The 19,815-nt window shown below is 42.1% G+C and overlaps 1 protein-coding gene across 1 annotated transcript in view; it reads left to right on the forward strand.

The window, feature by feature from the left end:
• The window catches only part of PIWIL4 (piwi like RNA-mediated gene silencing 4), a 45,388-nt gene that overhangs the window by 11,902 nt on the left and 13,671 nt on the right, over window positions 1–19,815 (forward strand). The window contains exons 6-13 of the mRNA XM_049653897.1: window positions 684–764; window positions 2,265–2,462; window positions 4,236–4,347; window positions 8,736–8,859; window positions 11,259–11,376; window positions 13,916–14,027; window positions 16,736–16,920; window positions 19,086–19,158. Coding sequence (XP_049509854.1) covers window positions 684–764; window positions 2,265–2,462; window positions 4,236–4,347; window positions 8,736–8,859; window positions 11,259–11,376; window positions 13,916–14,027; window positions 16,736–16,920; window positions 19,086–19,158 — 1,003 coding nt within the window. The remainder of the gene's footprint in view (window positions 1–683; window positions 765–2,264; window positions 2,463–4,235; window positions 4,348–8,735; window positions 8,860–11,258; window positions 11,377–13,915; window positions 14,028–16,735; window positions 16,921–19,085; window positions 19,159–19,815) is intronic.

A 19,815-nucleotide genomic window follows, 5' to 3' on the forward strand; every position in this document is an offset into this window, starting at 1 on the left:
TGGTTGTTGGGTTGGGCACATGAAGGAATCCACCCCCACCCCCAGATGTATTATTTCCTAATTCTAGTCAGAGATCTTGCTGAGCAGCCTTAGGTCATATGTTCAGTATGGTCAGATATGCGGGCTGAGGCTCAGTGTCATATGGTAGCCCAAATCATGGAGTTATAACCCATGTTTTCTGACCTGAAATGTGTATACTTCCCTCATGCGGTGGGCGGCCTCAGATCAGTGATGTGTCCAGCTCCACAGGTGACCAGGATGTTAGTTGCTGAAGAGGCAGCCATGCCATGTGGGGAGCTTGAGTAGCCTCACGAGAAGCCGCTTCCCCACCTCAAATCAGAGAAGACATCAGAAGAGCCTTCAAACATGGCTTGCCTCGCTCCATCCATGCTAACCAGTATGTGACAACCACAGTCCTATTGGTGACCACGTATTTATCATTGCACTTAAGCGCGGAGGACAAAAGCAATTTCAGTGATACCATTCTCAAATAATGAGGAAGTGATAGTTCTCATATACACACGCGTGCTTATATTTAGCATCCAAACCTTCCAGCGCTAGAAGAATGAGAGTTCTATACTTTCTACATACTTTTATCGGGATGTTCAGCATGGGTACAAACTTAGAATTATACCGTTATTAACTGATGTTTACCAAATATTTAAAAATATATATACTTGCAGGATCTTAAAAAAGTTGGCCATGTACCAAATAGGACGGAACTTCTATAAGCCTTCTGAACCAGTGGAAATTCCCCAACACAAGTAGGTTTATTTATATTTTCTGTTACTCTGAAATTGCGGTAACGTGAAGAACATAATTTACGATGCAATATTATGCGACGTTATGCCATTATGCCTCCTCTGAGAGACTGTGTATTATGAAAAGTAATGGATTTTTTTAATTTTCAAGGTTTTTTTTATAGAATGGTGAATGTCAGTGTGAAGCTAGCAGCCTGTTTTCTTATATTGGTGTGCTAGATCATTATCATAAGTCGTGGAAGGAATTCAGAAACTGAGTTTTTTGTGCATGACAAGTAGTAATGAAAGCAGAATAAGCTATATTATGTTATACCACATATTGATCCTCTGCTTTCTTGCTGACAGCAAGTTTGGTTGATGTTGGGTCAGCAGAGGTCAGACGAACCAGTCGACTAAACGGGAGAAGACTTTTCACTCCGAACTGGGGAGTGGTTGCTTTCGGGAAGGTGGTCAGCTATGTCTGCAGCGGGTTGTCAGCTCTCCAAAATATGTGGTCAAGCTAAAGACAGAGAGGCAGTGGGTAACCCAAAGACAGATGTGTAAACAAAGGAAGGAGTGCATAAAAGAAAACGAGGGGCACAGTGTTTAGCCTGCGGGCAGGTAGGGAGAACATGGCGGGGTTTCCATATGTTAATTCAGTGTGTCAGAGTAGTCCATGGAAAGCACCCTGTTGGTGCTCTCACTTATCTCCCAACCTGGATTAGAAACTCTTGTAGGTCCAGTGTTGTGCTGGGCTGGAGTGGGTGCCCAGCGCACATGCTTGTCCTAAAGGCTGGCTGTGAATCAAGTCCACAAAGTAAACTGAAACAATTAAAAAAAACCATATTTGCCTGTTCTTTCATGTCTTTTCCATAAATTTTTCTTTTCCAAGACTTCAATCCATGATATCCATGAATGTAGAAAGGAGTTATAGCCTCTGCTGTGGTGTCCCTTTGTGTGTTTGCATGTGATGTCATTTAGATTATTTCTTGCTCTCGTGAAGTCTGTACACTGTCTTCACCGTTGAGTCTGCGTGCTTTTCTGAACCTTGAAGTTTTTGCGCTGGGACGCACAACTCCATAAATGTAGTAATCCTACAGCTGTGGCTCCCAACCAAGGGCAGGTTTGTCCCCCAGGGGTCATTTGGCAATGTCCGGAAGTATTTTTGGTCGTCACGGTGTGAAGGCTATGCCTGGCTTCTGGTGGGTAGAGGTCAGGGGATATTGCCAAACATCCTGTGGGGCACCGGACGGCTCCTGACACAGAATGATCCAGTCCCAAATGTCGGTAGTGCCAAGGAGGGGGGATGCTGTTCTCTGGGATGCATTTATCATAAATATATGCTTAAAGACACTCCCCAGCTAGAAATAACTAAAGATTTTAGTCAGCAACTGGAAGAAATCAGACTGAAGAAAGAGTGTTCTATAAAATCAGGAAAATTGGAATATAAAATCAAATCATCACTAAAAATGTTTATTGTTTTATGATAGGGCATTTCAAATTTATCTATCTATCTATTTGAAGGTTGTCCCTTTGGCCTGGGTTTGCTGTTTCTGTGTCACGGTTTGAGAGCAGGCTCCTATTTACTGCTGATGTGAGTTATAAAATACTCCGGAATGAGACTGTTCTGGAATTCATGACTGATCTCCGCCAGGAAACTACTATGTCCTGCTTTACCCAGACGTGTGAAAAACGGCTGCTGGGTCTCATTGTCCTTACAAGGTAAGATTAAGAAAACTTCCTGAGGGAATGAATTCTTTTTTATTTTTTTTAATTTTTTTTAATTTTTTTAATGTTTATTTTTTGAGAGAGAGAGAGGGACAAAGTGTGAGCAGTGGGGAGGAGCAGAGAGAGAGGGAGACACAGAATCCAAAGCAGGCTCCAGGGTCTGAGCTGTCAGCACAAGAGCCCATCACAAGGCTTGGCTTGAACCCACGAACCATGGATAATTAACCGAACACTGTACCCAACTGTGAGATCTTGACCTCAGCCGAAGTCGGACACTTAACTGACTGAGCCACCCAGGCGCCCCGAGGGAATGAATTCTTTATGCTGTTTGGGAACAGGAATAGCCACAGGGCATTGTCCTGAGCGCAGATCTGATCAGTTTACTGGCCTGTTTAGACCTGGCCATTCTCAGTTGACTAGAGTTCAGACTTCCTGGAGTGGCCTTCAGGGACCGTCCACTCCTCACACGGCCCTACAGCATCTCTTGCTGCACCCCTCTCCCCACTCCTGAGAGTCTGCACTTTGCTGCTTCAGTGCCTTTGCCTGGATTTTCCACCCTTAATTCTGCCTTTTTAAAGTTCTATTTCCACAAAGTCCTGCTCATACCTCACTGCTTTTCTGAAGCCATCACCTGTCCACTCAGCTGGAAGTACTCAGTTACCTCCCCTGTGCTGTTCCCGTAGCACATTGCTCATAACCCTTTTATTTCATTTTATTCCGTCACAGGAGAGAACATCAGGTCCATGTCTCTTCTTCTCTGTAAGATTAGAGGGGCTTTAAGACCAAGATCTTTCAAATCCCGAGGTTTATCTGCATATAATTTTCCCTGCATGCACATTGAACTGAGTTAAACACGGATAGATTAGGTTGCTTCCTGAGTACCAACCACAAAGCTTACCATGTCCTTCTTCAGTCCACAGACAGTTCTTCTAGAGGACGTGTTAATCCTCTTTCTAATCTGGCTTGGAATTTACACTTCAAGTTGTTTTTTCTGGGTTATATAGCAGGGCCATAGGCCTGGTTGTCTTCCATACCACCTGAGGAGAGAAGGCCACCCCTTGATCCTCTTGTCATGATTGCCAAGAATTAGCTTATCACACTATTCCAGAGTAACCTTGCAAAGAACCAAGAGCCTAGGAGTCAGCTGACAAGGAGGTTCCTGTCTTGCGGCTGGGGCAGCATGCAAGAATATTCCAGGCCACACAGTGCTGCAGGGGGAAATAGACTTTAGAATGATCTTAGCCAGCCTGCTTTGCAGTTTGGCTGAGGGCCAGCCCTCGATGGGAGATCACGTGGGATACCCAGCTGGCATGGTTGATCAACCTTCTTCAGGTGCTTTTTAGCAGAAGAACTGTCTGGGAGCTCAAAAACTCTGAGTGATACCAGAAGCTGATGGGAAAGCTTTGAAAATGGGAAAGCTTTGAGCAATGCTTCACCCTTTGAACATATAGGAATAATTTATCTGAAGTTAGAGTGTCTCTCATTGACAAAGATTGTGGTCTAATGACTTCCTTACCAGTTTTGTTGGAGAATGGAGGTCTTCCTGTATCCTGAAGAGTTAATGAATGCTCTTCTCAGATAAGATCCAGTCATTAAAAAAAAAAAAAAAACAAAAAAACAAAAAAACAAAAAAACAAAAAAAAACTATTCTTGTATTACTATTGTAATTTCTGAAATTCTGGAGTCTAATACTTTGAATTAAAGCTGTAGTGAAATAGCCGCTTGTATGATTTGGAAACATTTGTGAAGATTTCTTGCATTTCCCAGATACAATAACAAAACCTACCGCATCGATGACATTGACTGGTCGGTGAAGCCCACGCACACCTTTCAGAAGCAGGATGGCACTGAGGTTACCTATGTGGATTACTATAAGCAGGTTGGACTTTTGTACTTTATTCTGGTCTCTCTTCCTCTTAGTTTAGAGAAGTCTCTCTGTTCCTTTCCAGAGCTAACAAGTCCCCCAAATTGTCAGGCTGAGACAGCTTCTGACATAATTCTTCGACTTGTCTCTTCCCCTCCAAGCCTGCCTTCCCTGGCTTGGCTCAGACCTGATCCTGTCTCCTGTTGTCCTTCTTCCTGTAGTCTGAGTAATTTCCCTTAAAAGCGTATCTGATAATGTCATTTCCTTGCTTAAAGTATTTCCATGACTTTGTAGTACCTTAGAAGCCAGTCCTAAGCTCCTGGGCAAAGCCCCTTTATGATCTGGCCACTTCCTGCCACTGGAGCCTCATCTGTTACCACTTTCGTTTCCTTTGTTCTGCTGTGCTTATGTTTGTGGTTCCTTTAGTCAGTTACTCCTACCCACCCCCCACCCCCTTGCATCCTCATGCATGTTACTTCCTCTTCCTGGACTCCCCTTCACAGCCAGCCAGTCAGTCATCGACACCCTTCAATACTCAGCTCAGCCGTCAACTCTTAGGCAAGCCCCATGGCACTCTCCCCAGGGGCCCCTTCCTGCATTTAGCCCCATCACATTATCATGGGCAGGATGTGAAGGGTCTGACTTCCCTCCTGAACTTTGGGCTCTTTATTTCTGGATACCCAGGGGAACACGGTGCCTTGCCTTGCACGTAGCAGATACTCAAACATTTGTTGATGGAATCTCCTGCTGCCTCCAGGAGCGTGATTCACAATTATCACCATCACTGTTACCTCTACCCCCACCTTCCCCTCTGAGTTCCTTACAGAGGCTCCTTCTCTTTAATGTACAATCGTATTTCAGTCTCCAGAATCTCACAGATATTTCAGAAAACAAACACATAGCAAAAACTCTTCCTTTCTATACTTTCAAGAATATATATGTATAATTTTTTTTTCTTAGCTGATTTCTTTGGAAGGTCATCTTCACTGGCTCCAAGCACCTCTTCTGTTCTTCCTCCCTGAAAGCTCCGTAGTCTGGCATCCAGTCTGCTGCTATGGAAATAGCTCCCTTTAAAGTCAAATTCAGCTACTGAACTTATTGTAAGGGGCTTTTTGTGGCACATGACACCAGTGACCACTCCCACCCGACTGAGTGGCTCTCCTCTTTGACTCCTGGGCACAGCCCTGATGGCTTCCCCCCAGATTTTGTTGTTGAGTTTCAGCCTCCTTTGATGCTTTCCCCTTCCTTTCCCTTCAGGTGTTAAATGCGATTATTCACCATGGTTCCCTCATATAGGATCTCCTCTTCATATCTCCAGACCTCTCAAATACAGTATTTTTGCCCTTGTTTGTGAATTATACTCATTTCCATTTTCAGACCATATTTTCATGAATGTCCTGCAGGCATTTCAGACTAACATCATTCATTCTGAATTCGTTGTCTTTCACACTCCCGTTTCTCCTTGGAAATTCAACCTCTTGCTTCCATCCTCTTCTTTACCCTCACTTGCTCATTCAGTTGTCACCAACATCAGTCCTGCCTTCTTTATCTGTGGATTCTCCCAGGACCCCATCTCCCTTCCCCAGCCCTATAACCGCTGCATGAATGCAAGACGACTCACGGATCCCCACCTGGAAGATTTGGGTCACCCCTTATGGTGCCCTTGCCCCAGCTTTGTCTTCGCTGTGCCCTGTTATCCTAACTGCCCTGTTATCCACACATCTTCCTGAAATGCTACCCAGAAAGGTGGTTAAGAGCATAGGCTATAGAATAAGGTACTCCTGGCACTGGCTGTGTGACCTTGAACAAATCACTAAACCTGGAGGATCATCTGTGAAGGGGAATCATTGATCTGCCTTCATGGGGCCTGTAGCACAAGCATAGAATGAGGTAGCCATGCCTATAGAGTTTTTAGCCCAGTACCTGCACATGGCGAACACTGGATAAATGCTGGAGACCCGGCCCCTCTTTTCCCAGCCTCCCCTTTCTTCATCTCTGGCATCACACACTTTGGTCCCATCTCACCTTTCAGCCTCATCTGTCACCGCATTGCCACCAGGCACCCCATGCTGCTGTCAGCCCATCCACTCGCTGTCACTAAATGTTTCTCAGCCTTTGCTCGTGTCCACTAGACACTGGCATAAATCCACACCACACCTTTCCCCTTCACCACCAGCTAAACCCTTAACTTGCAAGTCACGTGTCACCGCATTTGCAAAGTCCTCTCTGACCTTGCTTCCTGTCACATTCACAGAAGAGCTAGTGATTCTCTTCTCTGAGCACTTGTATCACACATCATGTTGCTTCTAGAATGTCTTCCTTGTAGAACAGGGATGGCATTTGGATAACCCGTGATGAATAGTGCCTAGCAGAGCATCTTGTGCATGATGTGCTCCATAAGTGTTTTGTTTATTAACCACCAAGTTTGTTGAACATTTGGGTTTCTTTCCTGCATGATTAAATTTGTTCTTCCTTGAACAGAGGTATTTTTAGGACCTGTGACATTCTGAAAAGAGAATCATGGTAAAATCCCACTCAACTTTCTTTGTAATGAGTTGCGGTTCACTGCATGTATGTTGTAATTAGGGAGAAAAAGAAAGAAATTGTGCCAATTCTAGAATGTCTTCCTCTCTGTCCCAGGGAAAGGAACACTAAATTACAATGTAGTCAACTCTCAAAGTGGACATCTTGATTTTGACTTTTATATTTCTCCATTTTATTTTATCATGAAAAATATTTTCAAATGCTAAGAAAACTGGGCAAGGGAGAAAGTAAAGATTACCTTATGACACAGTTTAGGGGAGACAATTCTTGGCCATGTGCCAGGTAAATGCAATACCCTCTTCCTGGAACATGCCCCGGCGAATCTTTATACTCCCGTATTCCCTTCAAGGTGCTCTTTTGGGCTCTGCTTCCTTCGTGAAGCCTTCCCTGATTTACCATCCATGTATTGTTTTCCTACCACCACCTTTCTTCCCCAGGGACCCAGTACTGAATGGTGTAATAAGCAGAAGTTCCCAAGTCTTAGAGGATAAATCCTGGCTGTGCTGATTTCCAGTTCTGGGACCTTGGGAGGGTTGTTTCACTTCTCGTGATATTTCCTCGTCTGTGGAGGGAATGAACTAGTATCTGTCTCATAGGTTTGTTGTTAAGATTAAGTGAGGAAAAGTAGAGGTGCTTAGCATGTCATCCTTGTACTTCTCATACCTTGTTTGTAGAAGGTGTAGTTGTATCAGGTAGGGATTGTGCCTCTTCCATTTTTGTGTCCACTGTGGTAGTGGCGTGAGATGTTTACTGTACTGACAAAGTCACGTACCAAACTCTCCTTCTATGAAGACTTCGCCAAGCTTTTTAGCTATAGCATTCGTTGCAATCAGCACTTCAAACTGCAATTTCCTGAATTGTTTTATTTTAATGACTAGAAGTCCTTACTGAATAGAGAAACTCTCACTTCTTGCCTCCTTAATTATGATTATTGATGTCAGCATCACGTAGTGCCCAGGCATTTAGTAGATTATAATTCCAGTTGTTCTGTCATTAGTGTTGAGTAAATTACACCGGAAATGAGTGGTAATTTCTGCTCTCTCCCTCTGCTGTTGGAAGGTAAATGAACTTTTGGCAAGGTGAGAATGTTGAAATTCAAGGTTAGGAAGGGAAAGGGGGTGGGATAGGAGTGAACAGTTGCCAAGGACTCATTAGAAACCAGACACCATGCTAGTGGTTTATGTCAGATGCCTCTGAGCTACTGTTCACCTCATTTCATAGATGAGGAAAGGTAAGTAACTTCCCCAGTGTCACAGTCCAATTAAACAGAAGAGCCAAGGATCAGGTTCACATTTGCCAGACTTCAAAGCTGCTTCCCTGTAACATCAGGCTGTCCTGGAAATTAAGGAGACAGTCATGCTTTTTTGGGAAATCTGAGGTTCATTCAATATAACCCACACCCCCAATTTGTGTGTGGATATTTTCAGAATGACTATAGATGCTCAGAGCCAGTTAGTTACACATGGAGTTGCAGGCCTCAGTCATCAATAGTGGAAAGGCTGGCACTGAGTCCCCTCCACTGGGGCCACTGAACTGTGTACACAGCCAGCTGGAGGCTGTTCTGACTCTGGATGAGGCAAGGAAATAACTTCTTTTCTGTTTTAATCTACAAAATTCCTGGGCATCGCATTGTAAAAGATAATCATTAAAATCATAACACTGACTCTGAGAAGTAAAAGACGAGTCCTAGGAGGGAAGTAGAAATGAGTGGGTAACCATAGGGATTCCTAGGGATTTTTTTTCTTTGTTGGAAAGATTTATCTATTCACTTTAGGATTACCTTGTGGCTTATAAGCAACGATGCTTATTTTACAGTGTTTCCATATTAATTTTTCCCTCATTAATCTTGCATTCTATAGCAATATGATATTACTTTATCTGACCTAAACCAGCCAGTGCTTGTTAGTCTGCTGAAAACCAAGAGAAATGACAACACTGAGCCTCGGGTGGCCCACCTGATACCCGAGCTCTGCTTTCTAACAGGTAACGTTTATACTTTATACTCTATCAGTCAGGCTCTTGATCCAAGGCTCAAGGCATATGCTTAAAGCATATCAGGGCTCAAGGATCCAGGCAGTGGGCAGCTAGTGGAGTGCCAGAGCATTCATTTAACCCATGGACGGTGGGCCCGCTAAGTGATGTGTTTTATAGAGGAAAGTGGGAGGGTAGAGTGCCCTTTGGAAATTGCTTGGCACAGTAAGGGTTATATGCTTTTTTAATCTCATGCGTTCTGTTTGTTACTTTGACATAAAAGAGGCCACCAGATATTTTCTGAAAACCAAGCTTCTCTTTTTTTTACGTGCACTATTCAGTCTTTTATGTATCTTGAGCCACTTCATTGAGGTAGTGATTGACATGTCAAAAGCTGTGCATATTTAACTAATACCATCGAATGAGTTTGGGGTAAGTGTACACTTAGAAAACCGTCAGCACCCTGAAGGTCGTAGGCCTGTCCTTCACCTACCAAAGTTTCTTGCTGCTCCAATTATTATTATTATTATTACTATTATTATTATTTTGACGCACACTGTTCTATTTGACTTCTGTGTGATTTAAGTATAATTATAATTATCTCCATTTTATGAGTGAGGGAACCAAACCTTGCAGATTGCTTTAAGTCCCATGCCTTTTAATAGGCAAGATTAGGATTTAAACTTTTACCTGTTTGATTTCAGATCTTAATTTCTTTCTTATGGTATCTCTCACCCCAGAATAAGAAAGGGGATTCTAGGGAGTCAGTTAAGCTTAGAAGTAGAAACCTTTACTATGATGTTATCCAGTTAGAAAGCTAAAAGGGAGTAGCCAAAAAACCAGTGTGAGTTAACTTTATTTGTGAGAGACTCTAGAGGTGCTAGTAATTAATAAGAAATAAGCTCTCAAGGTTAAACTCTTCTAATACAGGAATAGTTTACAAATGGTAACACCATGTATACTGTTACCTCAGGGCCTTTGCATTAACTGTTACCTGTGCCTGAGTATTTAAAAAAATTTTTGTATTTATCTTTTTAATTCTAGTATAATTAACATACAGCGTTACGTTAGTTTCAGGTGTACAGTATAGCGATTCAACAATTCTGTACATCACCCGGTGCTCATTTGGATAAGTGTACCCTTCCTCCCCTTCATCTCTTTCACTTATCCCCTCACCCACCTCCCCTCTTGCAACCACCAGTTTGTTCTTCATATTTAGGTGTCTTTCCTTTTGTTGTTTCTTTTTTTTTCTTTGTTCGTTTTTTGTTTCTTTCTTAACTTCTATGTATGAGTGAAGTCATGTGGTATTTGTCTTTCCCAGTCTGACTTATTTGACTTAGCATTATATCCTCTAGATCCATTTATGTTGTTGCAAATGGCAATGTTTCATTCTTTTTTATGGCTGAAAAATATTCCGTTGTGTATGTATGTGTATGTGTGTATATGTCTGTATATACACACATACACACACACCAGATCTTCTTTATCCATTCTTCTATTGATGGACACTGGGTTGCTTCCATATCTTGGTTATTACAAAGAATGCTTCAATAAACGTAGGATGTATATATATTTTCAAATTAGCATTTTCATTTTCTTCGGGTAAATACCTAGTAGTGGAATTGCTGGATCATATAAAACCAAGCTTGTCTTTAACATTTTTGAGCTTCCCTAGCATAGGAAGCAATATGACTTTGATTTTCTTCAGGTACATTGTTTGCATGGTACCAAAGTGATCCTTGTTTTCCTTTTGCATGAGTTCTAGAAGTAATCCTCACTCTACAGTAGAATCTGAGTAACTGTCCCGAGTACTTTTGATCATGTTCATTTGATTAATAGGGTAGGACTAAGCAAGGAGGACTTTCTGCCTTTTGCATTTTGGGAATCAGTTACGATATGTATATATTTATTTCACAATTAGAAAAATTAATAAGGATATAATATTTGAAGGAAGGGATGATCCTTGTTCATGGTATTCTAGATCTGCACAGTCCCATATGGTGGCCACTGGCCACATGTGTTTAGTGAGCCCTGGAAAAGTGACTGAAGGGCCAGCTGGAGACATGGGAGACATGCTGTGAGTGTAGAATACAGACTGGATTTCTAAGACTTAGTATGAAAAAGAGAAAAGAGCTCCTTAGTTTTTATGTAGTGATTGCATGTTGAAATGATAACATTTTGGATATATTGAGTTGAGTAACATATACTATTCAAGTAACTTCATCTGTTCTTTTTGGCTTTTTTCCAATGTGGCTGCTAGAAGATTTAAAATGACACGTGTGGCTTGCGTTTCTTTTGCATCCAGATGCTAGACCTGAGTCCATTTAAGTGGAAAGCTTACAGTCTGCCTGAGCTGGGCTGGGTTACATTGCATGTTCATTTTTCCACTTTGTTTTCATTTACATTAATAGGGCTGACCTGCCAGGCAACCTCTGACTTCCGGCTGATGAAGGCTGTGGCTGAAGAAACACGCCTCAGTCCTTTGGGAAGGCAGCAGCGCCTGGCCAGGCTTGCTGACGACATCCAGAGGTACTGGGCAGCTTTGTGGGGTCAGAGGGTGTCCTTCCTAAGGCCTAGTTTATGGAATTGGATGGTCTACAAAACGTTTCATTCCTTGATGAACATGTCTCTTTCCTACTGACTCAGAGCAAGGCACTTTTGAATTGCGTTGGCCGGAACCAGGGGTTCACCCCAGATGCTCAGGACTACAGCCTGCAGGGGGGTGGGGGGGAGGTGGTTGGGGCCCATGCTGACAGAACTACCACCCGGCTTCAACAAGATGACTCTTGCTTTCTTCTTTGTAAAACATGGAGGTTTGGGTAAAAAATTGAATGAAGAAAAATGTTGTAATTTAAAAAACAAAAAACCCCCGCCACCTCAGCCCCCCAATATTCACGGTCAAGAATGTTCAGTCTCAATATAGTGGCCTCAGCACAGTGACCATTAGAAGATTTCTACTGTGTGTTCTTTAAGCTTAGGAATGCTGTGTGCCCTTTGGGTTAGCCCATCTGGCCCTCAGACTGCACTCCTGTCCTCTTTCTGACAGTTGGCTGTCTCTTGGGATCCCAGCTGCTCCTGTTTTCCCTTCTGACCTAGTAAAACTTCACTGCCCCCTGCTATAGCTTCATGTAACTGTAGGACATATGTGGCTAGTGCCCACATCTTGAAATGATCACATTTTCAACTTACTGAGTTAATGGCATATATTTTAAAAACAATTTTATTTGACAGTTTTTACTTTTGTAATGCAGCTATTTAGAAAATTTAAAATTATATATGTGGGTTGCTTTGTATTTCTACTGGACAACATTGTAGAATGGCCTTTTTTTTTCTTTAAAGATACAAAACTTGGAGGACGAATTTGGAAATTTATGTAGACTGAAACGTGTGTGTGTGTGTACTCAGTGAATGTTTGTTTAATGCGTGAACGAATCCTGATTGGTGTATATCATTTCAAATATTTTTAAACGCATGTAATAATGTTCATTTTAGGAAAGTGGCATAGCACTGTGCATTGTGGTTTTTTTTCAGTTTTTTTTAAGGTTTATTTCTGAGACAGAGAGAGACAGAGCGTGAGTGGGGGAGGGGCAGAGAGAGAGGGGGACACAGAATTCGAAGCAGGCTCCAGGCTCTGAGCTGTCAGCACAGAGCCTGATGCAGGGCTCGAACTGACAGACCGCGAGATCACGACCTGAGCCGGAGCCGGACGCTCAACCAACTGAGCCACCCAGGCGCCCCTGTGCATTGTTTTTGTAACTTTTTCTTGAACATTTCCATAGGATAAATGTGAATCTCTAATATCATGCTCATGATTTCACAGTTTTCCATTTTGTGGCTATGCTTTATGTCGTTCATCCTGGGTACCCCCCAGGCTTATGCCTGCTTGAGAAGTTTCCTGGTTCTCTCCCCTTATTCTGGGCTCTGGCTTACTCTTCCTGCTGCCTCTCCCTGCCACCTTTCAGGAATCCCATTGACTTCAACCCAGTTTCCCGACTGGAGATTACCCTACCCATCTCATCTTGGGCAGATAGCATCTGCCGGAAAATAATTCCAAGTATTCAATGTGACTGGACCACACATAGCATTAACAGATGGAAATAATGAGCTGTTGCACATTGTCACTGTAAAGGGGTTTGAGCTCCCTTAAGGAGAGAGGGGAGGCTTTACTAGGCAATGCATGGGTCTCATCAGTGTCTTCAGTGAGTGCCCGGCTTATCATGTGCCGGCTACCGTGGAGGCCAGGAGGTGAAGTCGGTATGGTACCTCTCCTGAAGGAATTTACAGCTTAATAGAGATGACCGTGTATCATAATCCAGTGAGGTTATACATCAGCTGTGGTTAAGGTTTACTAAGTTATAACCTTGAAGTACTATACAAATATAAAGCAGTTAATATTGCTAATACTAATATTCTCCCCATGATCTTCCTGCTGCCATGTCTATCCAATGAGTCTTCTGAAGCCTAAGTCCATATGCTCCCTCCTTTGTCATCATTCATCCACTCCTAGGCCAACTAATTCACATATTCCCAGAAGACATCTCCACCGGCAGAAGCTCCATAATATCTCTTTGTTAGCAAGTTTATTATCAGGAAAAATAGCTCACATTTATTGAGCACATTAGCATGTGCCCGGTCCTGTGGTAGCAGTTTCCAGGTGTTGTCAGTTTAATCATTACATCACCCATTTGAAGGAGTTAACTTTATTATGCCTACATTTTGCCAATAAGGAAACCATAACTTTAGAAGATTTGAGTCTTACTCAAGGTCACATATTAGGAAGTGTCAGCACTAGGAGTTAAACCCTGGTCCGTCTGGCTCAAAGGCCCGTTTTCCTAACCAGTGTGCCACATTGGAAGCCTTCTCCATCCCTGCATGTCCCAAATGGGTTCAGTTGTCCCATAATTCTTTTGAGCAGGGGAAAACAATGGTGAGTAGAAATGAAAGTCAGGAATCCTAAAAAATAAAAAAAAATTAGTCTTTGACTAATTCAGTAAGTTATAGTTCTATCTCTAATAATTAAAATTCCTTAGAAGATAAGCGCTTTAATGATTTAAAACTCTGTCAACAGAAACAAGGATGCTCGTTTTGAGCTGGAGACCTGGGGGCTGCATTTTGGATGCCAGGTGTCTCTGACCGGGCGGGTTTTGCCTTCGGAAAAAATACTAATGCAAGACCACATAGTAAGTGCTATGATTTTATTTTCATTTAAAAGTATTTGCTTGAGTATGTGTAAGTTTGATCATATGCCAGAGTGACTAGTGGGCTTGTAATAATCATTTAGTTTCTCTAGGGCCATGTCCATGCCTTCCCCTTGTCCTAAACCTTGACGTCCCCTCTGTTTTCAATCTGAGTGTACTTCTGAGGCTTAGCACCCACCGGACACGATTTAGGTCAGTGTGGTGTGGTTTCACACTTAAAAACACATTAGAAAATGGTATTTCAAGCTATGGCAATTAAAATGTTCCCACCTATTATTAATTGTTGCAGTGCTTTTGTGTCACTACATAAAAGAAAAAGAAAAAAAAATCTATAGTACCCGAAAACTTTTTTGGAGCTGGCGAAGGTTAATTCCAATAGACTATGTTTCTTGATGCCAGGTTTCTTCCCCCCCCCCCCCAAGTGAAATGCTGCTTGGTTGCTATCAATGTGAAGAAACGCAGGGAGTCCGTCCCCAGCCGTAGCGTTTAGGGAAAGAGGCACTCTGAAACCCAAGGAAACACATCTCAGTTGAAAAAATGAACCCATTTTATGCAAAAATGGTAAATTATCTTTGCACTTTCCCCTCTGTTTTTGCCCATTTTAAAAGCTAATTACAGGTGCACCTGGGTGGCTCAGTGGGTTAAACGTCTGACTTCGGCTCAGGTCATGATCCCGTGGCTCGTGGGTTCAAGCCCTGCATCCGGTTCTCTGCTGAGCCTGGAGCCTGCTTCAGATTCTGTGCCTCCCTCTCTGCCCCTCCCCTGCTCATGCTCTGTCTCTTTCTCACTCAAAAAAAAAAAAAAAAAGAACAAAAAGCAAAAAAAAACAAACATTAAAAAATTTTTTTAAAAACTTAAAAAAAGAAAGATTTTGGCTAGAAGTCAGTAAAAAGAAGCTCAGTTTCAGTTCCACACATGAAACAGGATTTAAATATTTAATGATCCGTCTCATCATCTCTGTAAGTAAAATCATATTTCTCGGAGCTTTTTTGTTGCATTTTTTTTTTTTTTTAGTGTGGAAACAGGTCTCCGTAGGAGAAGAGGCATTAAAATAGGAGAACCTGCCTGCTAGTGGTGGTGGTGACTGGGCTAGAGTTGACTGTGTCATGGGCTTCCAGACCAATTCTGCTTTTCTGAAATTGGGTTCTAGGAACTGAGTAGAAGAGAGGCTCCCAGGCCTCAGAGTGAGCCTTGGACATTTGTCCTCGGTCTCTGTTAGCCCATAGCAGGTAGGGGTGTAGGTGAGAGTGCTGTGGCTCTCCTCATACTGGTGGCAATGGAAAGAATGAACCATGACTCCAGATGAAACCACTGATGGAGAGCTAACCTTTCCCCTTCATTCTTTAAGGTCGCCTCCTGGACCTGGCTGAGTCTCTTCCTGGCCACCTAATGCCACCTAATGGCAAGGCATTATGAGGGTGCCTGTGGTTGGATTTCAGACTGCTTGGTGGAAGGTGCCCTGATTGCAACATCAAGAAGACTGATCTAAGTCTGTCACTAACACCAGCTGGCTCCATAATCTCTCTCAGCCATAGCTTTGAAATCTGTAAAATAAGGGGATTTTAATGCTTCTTAAACATTCATATGCTAATGAATGAGTCCAGATTCTGGTGCAGTGGGTCCAGAATGGGACCCAGGACTCTGCATTTCTTTCTTTCCTTTTTTTTTATATTATACCATTCTTTAAAAAAAATTTTTTTTAACATTTATTTATTATTGAGAGAGAGAGAGACAGAGCGTGAGCATGGGAGGGGCAGAGAGAGGGAGAGACACAGAATCTGAAGCAGGCTCCAGGCTCTGAGCTGTCAGCACAGAGCCTGACATGGGGCTTGAACCCATGAACTGTGAGATCATGACGTGAGCCTAAGTCAGATGCTTAACTGACGGAGCCACCCAGGTCTCCCAAGAGCTCTGCATTTCTAACAAGCTCTCAGGAAATAGCCATGTTGTTACAAGGCAATACTGAATAGCAAGGGATTTGATTCAGGGTGGTCCTTTTAAATTCTAACTGGCTCTTCCTAGCTCACTATACCAAAGACATTTCCATTCATTTCCGGTCTATGGATATAAGCAGAAGGCTAGTGACCAGTCCAAAGTCTCCCCTCTTCAGTGCCGGGAGCTGAGTTTTCCAGTCACCTGGGGGACCATCCAAGAGTGAGAAAGGAGCCTGTGCCCTGGCCTCATCTTTGCTCCTAGACATAGCTACTTCTAGCATAAAATACACTCTTAGCTACCCTGTAGCGTGTGTGAGTTGTAGTGTAGTGACCTGGAGTAGCATTTGACAGCGTTTCTATTTGAGGTAGCATTATGCCTAAAGAGACTGAATCAGACAGCCTGTTTGCTTAGGGATTCCCATTAAAGGGCACCCATCCTAGAGCTGGAAGGGAGCCCAGAGATCCTTGAACCACATACCTTTCTTTGCACACAGCGGAAGTCCGTGAGGTAAAGGGCCTTGCCTTCTGATCTGCAGCCGGGGAGTGGCCGACCCGGTGGGGGGTATGGGGGGATGATCAGATGCCTCCACTTCCAGGAAGTCTGTGTAATCTGTCCAGATGTGCAGTCTGTGAATAGCAAGTGGTACTAAGTAGCTCTCCTAGGACAAACTTGGAACATCCACCTTCATGCTGTCTTTATTCAGTCGCTTTCCGAATAAATGAGTTCAACCCTTTCATGATCATTATTTTTCTCAGTGTCAACCTGCGTCTGCAGCTGATTGGTCCAAGGATATGCGAAATTGCAAGATTTTAAGTGCACAGTCTTTGAATAAATGGTTGATTCTATGTAGCAACAGAGCTGAATATGTGACTGAGAACTTTCTGCACTGCTTGAGAAGAGTTGGAAGTTGCATGGGATTTAATGTGGACTACCCCAAAATGTGAGAATACACAGAAAATCATGCCAACTTTTTTTGGTATATTAATTGGGTTTGGTTAGAAGATCAGAAATAATGGCTCATGTAGCTACAAAAGCTTTATCTCAGTAAAGTTTCCTAATACAAATTACCAAAAAAATAGTTCTAAGTAGATAGATTTTGCAGTGATTTTTTATAGTTAAAATATATTTTATATTGGTCTTTGTAAAACTGTTTTCATAGTTCTTAGGCAATAGTCTCATTATCTCCAAATCTTTTCAGTACTGGTTGGGGCATAAATCCATTAACTTTTTCTCCTTAATTCTTTCATATCAGTTATTTATAAACCTTAACAGCAAACAGGGTATTGAAAAATGAAAGTTGCATTTCCTGACTTATGTGATAGACTTTACGCTTTAAAATTTAATGTAAAAATAGATCTAAAATAACCTTTTCTGATTCTGTTAACCGTAGTATAAGATTATTTAGATAGTGTTCTGATAAAACCAAGGGCAGTTAGCCTTTGAACATTTATTGAGTATCTGCTATTAGATACTATGCCAGTTGCTGGGGATGACAAAGATAATTGCTTCTAGTTTAGTAAGGGATCCCCATATACACAATCACACTCAAAATTGGATACTCTTTGCTTTAGAAAAGCAATGAAATTGCTCCTGCCTCATTTTATTGAGCTTGATATGCTTCATAAGGAGGAATGCATACTTCATTTTGTTGTTATAGTGGAGGTGCAGTGTCCTAATTGGCAAGGTGGGAAGTTATTCTTTAAACACATGGTTACTAATTAATTACATCAGCTGTACAAGCATTGTTGAAAGCCATGCTCATTTTACAACCAAGTCTCACTTTCCACTGTAGTTTAGAATTCTCGTCTTATCACATCTGTTAACAAATCACCTGGTTTGAGTTTCACCTGCTCTAATTTCTCTTAACCCATGAGCTAATGAAGCAGGAAAAGATTAATGAAAGAAGCCACAGTCACAGACCCGGGGATGACATCACAGTCTTCTTTCTTACATGAATTCCACGAACAAGCCCTTGCCACGTTCTGTTCTTAGCCTGTTTTATCTGAAAGCCCGTATTTTATTCCATCCTTTTTCTTTCCCATGAAGTATCCATTTACCTGTTAGATTTTTTATATGCACGGTTTCTCCCATCTGAAACATTTGCCTGATGAGTTTAGAAAGAATGGACAGTAGGGTAGTCGCAGAGTCTGCATGCAAGAGATCGAACTGGAAAAGTCAGAAACATTTAGTTGTTTTTACAGAGCTGCAGGCCATTCCTGTAGCTCAGTTAGAATCAGTGATCAGGAAACAGCCGTCCCGCCACCTGCTGGGCAAGTCTGAAAAGGCCACTGGGCATTAGGACACTCCAATTGTTTATACATATCAGAAGCGGATTCTACATAAAGAAACCAAAGCTGTGAAGTCGTCTGTGTGGGAATTATTTCTGTAGCGTCTGGCCCCTAAGGTAAACACAGAACAGTTAAGTACTTGCTGACTAATTGGTTGAGGCAGGCTAAATATTCCAGGCTCCAAGCAAGCTGTCACTGAAAGAAAAATCTTTCAATCTGAATCATTTTGATTAGCTGAATATCTTGGTCTCATTAATCTGATGATTTTTGAGACTTTTATTTTAAAGTTCTCATGGGGATTTGGTATTAGAGAAATTTTTTTTTAAAGTTTGTTTATTTATTTAGAGGGGGGTGGCAGAGAGAGAGGGAGAGAGAATCCCAAGCAGGTTCCACACTGTCAGCGCGTAGCCCAACTCGGGGCTTGAACTCATGAACCTTGAGATCATGACCTGAGCCTAAACCAAGAGTCAGACACTTAACTGACTGAGCTACCCACGCATCCCAGTGTTAGAGAAATCTTAATCCCAATTCAACTCAAACCAGCTTCAGGTGCTTGGTATTGAGACTTGTGATGTCAAAAGCTCACTTTCAACCTCATTTTGGAAAAACAGAATTATTAATTGTAGGGGTTACATATAATTGAGGAAATTGCATTTTCCACCAAACTATTTTTAGGCTAATAAAAATGATTATCACATATTTCTTGTGTATCTTGTAGTGGGGATTATAAAATTCTGTTTGGAGTAGTTTTGACTCTGCATGTTATGTGCTTCTAAAAAGGGAATTACGTATTGTCAAAATGAATCTTTTCATGTAGCATAAAAGCACAAGAAAATCCAGCTGCATTCTTTAGCGCTGTACAGAAACATGTTGATCCTGATGTTCAGTTGGTAAGTATAGGATAATTTTGGTTTTGATGTATAATTTTTATTTTTTCCTTATATCTAACAGTCTTCTTTCCTTGAAAGAATGAATGTGAGCATATTCTCCCATGGTATGTTTGCAAATTGCTGTGCATTTCCCCAAGAACCCAAGAAAGGATTAATCTTAGCATTTTAATCAATATTTTATTTCCTTTTCATATTTCTAATATTAATTTTTAAATACTTGTTTTTACCCCTGTCTCAGTCTCTTGGATGTCTACATATTTTTAACTTGTTGGGGGCCATCTTTTATTTAAGATTTAAGATAAAGTGACTCCCATCTTACCCCATAAATGCTGGGTACCCAGTGCTCTCTCCAGTTTTTTGGCAGACTCTTGGAGGGCTTAGGTTTTTCCATGTCACCCACGGCTGCTTCCTCTGAATTCTTGCCCCCTTTCCTGAGTGCCGTCTCCCCCTGCACTGCATCCGTTTCCACAGCTCTCTCATTTCCCAAAGTGTCCTGTGTGTATGCCCCTGTGCAGCTGACTTTGCAGAGGGTTTGCGTCCGAGGCAAGGTTACGGCACACCCCAACGTCCCAGACGAGTTACAATTGACATCCTTGCTCTTTTTTTTTTTTTTTTAATTTTTTTTTCAACGTTTTTTATTTATTTTTGGGACAGAGA

Source organism: Panthera uncia, chromosome D1 (assembly GCF_023721935.1).
Source record: "Panthera uncia isolate 11264 chromosome D1, Puncia_PCG_1.0, whole genome shotgun sequence".
NCBI lineage: Eukaryota > Metazoa > Chordata > Mammalia > Carnivora > Felidae > Panthera > Panthera uncia.